Genomic DNA, 7,461 nt, shown 5'->3' with positions numbered 1-7,461 from the left:
AGAGCAAAATTCTGTCTCAGAAAAAAAAAAAAAATACAAAAGTTAGCCAGGCATAGTGGTGCACACCTGTAGTCCCAGCTACTTGGGAGGCTTAAGTGGGAGGATCGCTTGAGCCGGGAGGCTGAGGCTGCAGTGAGCCATGATCATGCCACTGCATTCCAACCTAGGTGACAGAGTGAGACCCTGTCTCAAAAAAAAAAAACATTTTGGGCTGGATAATTTTTTTAATTAAAAAAAAAAGAAAGAAAAAAGAATAAAGCTATTATCCTTTATTGGGTTTTGGTGGTCCCGTAAGCACTTATTTCTGTTGGGTATATTCCTAGGATGAAATGGCTGGGTATGGAGTTATATGCATGTTTAGCTTAGTAGATGACACCAAACAGTTTTCCATTAGCAGTTGTACAAATCTATGTTCCCACTATCACCAGTGTAATAGGAGTTTCAGTTTCTTCAAATCCTTGTCACCTCTTGATATTGTTAGTCCAATTAATGTTAACCATTTAGAGGAAGAGACAGTGGTATCTCAGCATGGTTTTAATGTACATTTTCCTGATAAGAAATAAAAAATTATTTCATATACTTACTACTGGCCACTTCGATATAGCCTCTTCTGTGAAACGCCTCTTCAAGTCTTTTGACAATACCATGTTTTAAATAATTTAAATACATTTATTATGTTAATTACAGAAAACAATTACACAATCTCCTTACCTTCATGAAAATCAATTTTTACTTTTCTCTGGCTTTTCCATCTTTACCTACACTCAAAAACCATGTATTAAGTATGTATTATATGCTGGGCACTGGGGATATAAAAGATAACACTACGGTCTGCCTCCAAGATGCTCTAAGTAGGAAGAGAGAAACAACCGCAAGAGAATGTGATCAGAATTCATTTAGGGCTGCTCTGCCTATGGAGTAGCCATTCTTTATTCCTTTACTTTTCTAATAAACTTGCTTTCACTTAAAAAACAATAATTTAGGCCAGGCATGGTGGCTCACGCCTGTAATCCCAGCACTTTGGGAGGCTGAGGTGGGTGGGTCACATGAGGCAGGAGTTCAAGACCAGACTGGCCAACATGGTGAAACCCTGTCTTTACTAAAAATACAAAAATTGGCCAGATGCAGGGGCACACGCCTGTAATCCCAGCTACTCGGGCGGCTGAGGCAGGAGAATCACCTGAACCCAGGAGGTGGAGGCTGCAGTGAGCCGAGATCGTGCCATGCCAGTGCACTCTAGCCTGGGCAAGAGAGAGAGACGCTGTCTCAAAAAAAATTTAGGCTGTGGCTACAGCATTTGCATAGTAATCACAGAGTATGGTCAGTTTTTGTTCTATATTTAGACTATACATGTTCTGGAGTCTGCTTGTGCTTTCTGGCTGTGAAGGTAGAAGACTAGGAAGACACTGAATAATAACAATGAAATATTAAATGATATTTAATATGTGCCAGGCACTATTCTAAGCACTGGACATGTACAGATATGCCTTGACTCATGATGGGGTTATGTCCTGATAACACTGTTGTAAACTGAAAATATCCTAAGTCAAAAATGCATGACTAGGCTGAGCAAGGTGGCTCATGCCTGTAATTCCAGCACTTTGGGAGGCTGAAGTGGGCAGGTTACTTGACGTCAGGAGTTTGATACCAGTCTGGTTGACATGGTGAAACCCCATCTCTACAAAAAATACAAAAAATAGGCAGACGTGGTGGCGCACACCTGTAATCCCAGCTACTCGGGAGGCTGAGGCAAGAGAATCACTTGAACCTGGGAGGCAGAGGTTGCAGTGAGCCGAAATTGCGCCAGCCTGGGCCAACAGAGTGAGACCCCGTCTTGAAACAAAAACAACACAATGTGATTCCAATTTCCTCTCCAAATTAAAATCCACCTTCTCTCACCATGAGCAGCAGCTTGTTGAATCAAATGACTCAATGACTCACATCACTCTCTGACCTGCACGTAGGGCAGTCCAACTAACATGGCATCTGGGTGCTCTTCTTTTTTTTTTGAGACGGAGTCTCGCTCTGTCACCCAGGCTGGAGTGCAGCGTCCGGATCTCGGCTCACTGCAAGCTCCGCCTCCCGGGTGCGCGCCATTCTCCTGCCTCAGACTCCTGAGTAACTGGGACTACAGGCACCTGCCACCATGCCCGGCTAATTTTTGTATTTTTAGTAGAGACGGGGTTTCACTGTGGTCTCAATCTCCTGACCTCGTGATCCACCCGCCTCGGCCTCCCAAAGTGCTAGGATTACAGGCATGAGCCACTGCGCCTGGCCCTGGGTGCTCTTCTTTACCCCATGGTGCACCTACCGCTTACCAGGGCAGGTCCAGAGTAACAGCACCCTCTGTCTTGCTGGGCTGCTGCTGGGACATATCTTGGGCCCAGTGGTCTAACCTCCAAGAGTTACAAACAGACATCTCTTGCCATAATGCCTATTTGCTACACATTTCATCAGATTTTCCCAGAGGAAAGAACAGTCACTGCACCCAGGGGCCAGGCAGGAAGAACAGTTAACTCTAGCTCACCTGCAAGGCTCAGCACCGGGTTCATTTGAAATAGTATCCTTGGCTCTCAGTCACTGAAACCTGCAACCTCAACGGCAGCTCAGAGAAGAAAGTCACACATCCTCAGTGCTGTTTGGGGTGAGCCTGACTCCTCATATACAGATGCCCTCTCTCACTTCCTGGATTCTTCTGCCTGATGGAGACCGACACATTCCCAAGCTGTCATTGACCACCACCCCCTCTAGTGCTGCTCTGTACTTTCCCTGGGGTGACTCAGTGGTGGTGAGCCAGTGGTGTGCAAAAAGTATTTCTGCAGCTCAGGTGGCTGTTAGATCTGAATAGGGAAATTAAGTGCAGCAGTCCCTTTGGGTTTGGCTGTACAAGCCTTTCATCCCAGGAACAATAAAAGGTTAAGCAATTAAATGGAAACCGAATGTCGAGCAAAACTACTAGAAGCAGTCTATATCCATACTTTATTTTCTGTAGGCAATCCCAGGCTCTGGAAGAAGGGAGTACTGCTCTGCTGCTCTGGTCACAAAAGCTTCTGTGGTTGAAGACAATGGTGAGGCTTGTGTCCCTGGGTCCATGATCTCTGGTTTTCTGGCCAAGTCCCAGAATCTATGGATTCTCTTATACAACCTTTTATTAGTCTTTGGAGGTTGAGAGACTTCACCCAGCCTTGGAAAAATGTTCTCAAGTCAATAAGGTTTTAAGAAAAAAGATAAGAAAAACTTTAAGATCACATGACAAGATACTGGTTTGGGAAAATAAGTACACAGCACTAAGAATGAGACAGTACAAGACTGGGTGTGGTGGCTCACGCCTGTAATCCCAACACTTTGGGAAGCCGAGGCGAGTGGATCACTGGAGCTCGGGAGTTTGAGACCAGCCTGAGCAACACGGCAAAACCCCAGCTCCACTAAAAATACAAAAAACTAGTGGTGCATGCCTATAGTCCCAGCTACTCAGAGGGCTGAGGTAGGAGAATCACTTGAGCTCATGAAGTTGAGATTGCAATTAGCAGTGACTGCACCACTGCACTCCAGTCTGAGCAACGGAAGTGAGACCCTGTCTCAAAGAAGAAAAAAAGAATAAGAATGGGATAATACAGAAGAGTCTTTCCTCCTTCTTTTTTTTTTTTTTTTTTTCTGAGATAGAGTCTCACTCTTTTGCCAGGCTAGAGTGCAGTGGAGCGATCTCAGCTCACTGCAATCTCCGCCTCCCAGGTTCAAGCGATTCTCCTGCCTACGCCTCCCAAGTGGCGGGGATTACGGGTGTGTGCCACCACACACAGCTAATTTTTGTATTTTTAGTAGAGACGGGGTTCACCATGTTGGCCAGGATGGTCTCGATCTCCTGACCTCGTGATCCACCCACTTTGGCCTCCCAAAGTGCTGGGATTACAGCTGTGAGCCACCACGCCCAGCCAGGTCTTTCCTCTTAAAAGAAAAACAGGGTGACTACAAAAGAGGAAACCATAGTACCATCAGAGAGTGAAACCAAAGGAGGGCAACATAATGAGACCCCATCTCTACAAAAAATGAAAAACAGTCAAGTGTGATGGCACACGCCTGTGGTCGTGGCTTCTTAGGAGGCTGAGGTGGGAGGATCACTTGAGCCTAGGAGGTTGAGGCTGAGGTGAGCTGTGACTGTGCTACTACATTCCAGCCTGCGTGACAGAGTGAGACCATGTCTCAAAACAATTTTTTTAAAGAAGAAAAGAGAAAGAGGTCAATTAACTTACAGAAAAAAAAAAAAACCCAAGAGCTGAGTTCTCAGAGCACTCCAAATTCATCACTTACGGGACAGAGCTGTAAGTATTTTATCTTGTACAACACAATTTAGCAGTTTAAACACCAATACAAACATACTGAGCCAGAGTGAGACCAGGTGACAGTAACATAGGTGCAAGCACCAGAGTCCCTATGGCTTGGATTTGAATTTGAACCCCAGTTTCCCTAATTATTAGTCATGTGGACCAGGCATATCTCTAAGTCCCTATCCCCCTTTGTCAAATGGAAACATAACTGGACCACTTCCTAATGTTATACCTGAAGCACCAACACAGCACCCAGCAAGAAACTCTCTGTGATGTTCATCTTTCTTCCTTTTTTTTTTTGTACAGACAGGGTGGGTCTTACTATATTGCCCAGGATGGTCCTGAACTCCTGGCCTCAAGTGATTCTCTTGCCTCAGCCTCCCAGTGTTGGAATTACAGGCATGAGCACTGCACCTGGCCAATGTTCATCTTTCTTACTGATAATCAGGGAAGAGCTTGAGATCATTAGCAACTGAACTGAACAGAGAGTTCCCTCTTGACTTCTCATCTTCCCTTCAGCATAGCACTGAAAACATCTATAAATGTTAGAAAGAAAACGAATCTGAAAAACAGAATTCTTTCCAGAGAAAATAATAAGATGGGCTCTTTTCACAACTGTCAGCGTTTCAGAGCTAAAAGAGTCATCAGATATCATCTTATATTAACCTCCTCCTTTACAACGTCATTGTCAGCCATAGCCTTCACGCTTCTATGAGGCCTTGAGAAAGACAGACAGGAACAAGGGCAGCTACAGCTCTCACATCCTGTCCTTGGCAAGTGCAGCTGGCCACAAGAATCAACAAGAGGTCTGAAGCAAGCTCCATGTGAACACAAAAAAATGACTAGAGAGCAAAGAAGCAAGTCTCTGAGGTTAGCCTGCCACAGGCTGTCCAAGGTACTGTTCTAATGGACTTTGCCTTGCAACACACAAAGAAGGCTCCTGCACTTAACCTGGTACTAAAAGGAAACCACTACTATTGAGAAAGAAAACTGAAATATCATATCTTTCAATTATCTGTGTCTTAGAAGTATCTAAACATTATTTTGAGATAGAGTACCAGTGATGTGAATAAATCTGGTGAATCAGTAGGTCAGGGCCAGCCGGAACTATTTTATTACATTAGCTAACCATGCCAGGACTAGAGTTCTCCACTCACAGTTAGAAGGAGCCCAAGCTCCCACTGTGTAAAAAGCATACAGAGGCCAAGAGCTCCATAGTGGTTAGGGTTAGAAAACCTACTGTCCTAAGACACTGGCCCACCATATCCAAGGCAACCCAAAAACATACCAGCAGGCTAAGATGCAGAACCCCGTGAAGAGGATGATGGGGATGGGATACGATGCACAGAGGAGCCCATGGTTGTAGAAGGCCCGAGATATCTTCTCACGCAGCCTTTCAGTCAGGGTCATCCTCAGCCGAAGTCACCTTGCTGCCATCCCGGAAAGTGACCATGGATCACCCTGGCACACACTCGACAGCACTGACAAAGAACAACATGTGCAGGTACCTGGTCAGAAGGGAGAAAAGCCAGTTAACAAAGAGTACTTGGCTCTGCACACTAGGGCTGCTGGAGGGAGGCGATAGTTACGTGGCTGGGGAATGGTTTCAGAATGCCTGTATGTAAGGTCTAGTGACATCAATCCCAAAATACACACACACACACACACACACACTCTCTCTCTCTCTCTCTATCCCCCCTCCCCCGACCCAACTCCCTCCCTCCTATATTAGGCAATGCTAAAAGGCCACCCCGCAAAGGGCATTTTTCTCATGTGTGGCACAGGAAACCATGACTGTGTAACAGACGTCACCTTCAGCTGCTCTCTGTCAAACAGGCATTCTTCCCCACCCTTTTCTATACACAAACCCCACTGAGAGAAGTCCTTGGGAAAAACCTTTACATAGGGATGGCCTCCCCAAAACGCACGGTTGTACAAATAGTGATTCACTCATGAAGAATGTCCGGTGAGGTCAGCCCTCAATATAAAAACACCAAAAAGCTTAGGTCTCTGACATAACGGTCACCAAGCAAAATTCACTCTGGTAGAACTCTCTGCTCTTGGTCCTACAGTCGTTTCTGGGAGCATAAAGGTAGACAGCACCTCCTGTTCCTGCCTGCCCAGTAGCTGTCCCCTTCTACGAGTAACAGCAGCCTGGTGTGGCTCAGGGGAACCACCTCACTCCACAGGATTTAGCCTGGATTAACTATGAGTCAAGGTGCCCCATGCTGACCCAAGCTACACCAATTGGGCCTCGCTCCCTGGACTTTGACTTCTGAACACAAAGAAACAGCAACTTGGATATTCATGATGTTTATTCATCCCACAGAGGTTCCTGCTCCCAAGATCCCCAGGCTGTTCTGGCTCCCATCCTTTCTGAGGACTGGCTCATCAACTTTTCTTTCCATTTTGTAAGCTATTCTATATCCTTCCAATAAATTATCTTTTTGCTTGTGTTAGCCAAAGTTAATTTCTGGTGATTTCAAACAAATAACATTAAACCAATAAAATCAGAACAGAAAACTCCAGGAGGCCCAGGGATCTAGAATTATCTTCCCTACTGAGTCCTCCAGTGGAATCCAAGTTTAAACCTACTTCTCTTGTTCCATGTTGCTGTTTTCTTCCATCTGTGCTACAGGGAACCTGCCCAGACACGTGTCTTGGCTTGATTGTACTCACTGATGGAAACCCAGACTCAAAGATGACTCCTCATAACTGTCAAGATCAGAAACAAGAAGTAAAAGGAGTCACACCACAGCCAACTCAAAAGCCAAAAGGAATGCCTATTGCTCGTTCTACCTTTCCGAAAGCAGAGAAAGCAGAAGCCTTAAGTGCACATGCAAGTTTCCAGTTCAGGAACCTTCTATTTTTTTGACATGGAGTCTCACTCTATTGACCAGGCTGGAGTGCAGTGGTACCATCTTGGCTCTCTGCAAACTCTGCCTCCCAGGTTCAAGTAATTCTCCCACCTAGTCTTCCAAGTAGCTGGGATTACAGGTGTGCGTCATCACGCCCTGCAAATTTTTGTATTTTTTTGTAGAGACAGGTTCTCGTGTTTTCCAGACTGGTCTCAAACTCCTGGGCTCAAATGCTCCAGCTGCCTCAGCCTCTCAAAGTGCTGGGATTATAGGTATGA

The 7,461-nt window shown here is 45.4% G+C and overlaps 1 protein-coding gene and 1 pseudogene across 3 annotated transcripts in view; one reads left to right on the top strand and one right to left on the bottom strand.

Annotated features, from left to right (window-relative positions):
- SCAP (SREBF chaperone) overlaps positions 1–6,021 on the bottom strand; it is a 33,953-nt gene extending 27,932 nt beyond the window's left edge. For 2 of the 3 annotated variants that reach the window (XM_011939209.1, XM_011939210.1), the window contains exon 1: positions 5,614–6,021. In XM_011939209.1, coding sequence (XP_011794599.1) covers positions 5,614–5,735 — 122 coding nt within the window. In that variant the 5' untranslated portion in view covers positions 5,736–6,021. The remainder of the gene's footprint in view (positions 1–5,613) is intronic. The other variant, XM_011939211.1, reaches the window with a different exon arrangement.
- Positions 6,022–6,284: 263 nt separating this feature from the next.
- Positions 6,285–7,461, top strand: part of LOC105509825 — a 27,021-nt pseudogene continuing 25,844 nt past the window's right edge.

Source organism: Colobus angolensis, unplaced genomic scaffold, assembly GCF_000951035.1.
Source record: "Colobus angolensis palliatus isolate OR3802 unplaced genomic scaffold, Cang.pa_1.0 Scaffold18, whole genome shotgun sequence".
NCBI classification, from domain to species: Eukaryota; Metazoa; Chordata; class Mammalia; order Primates; family Cercopithecidae; genus Colobus; species Colobus angolensis.
The sequence above is the reverse complement of the archived record's forward strand: the minus strand, read 5'-3'. Positions and strand labels throughout refer to the sequence as shown.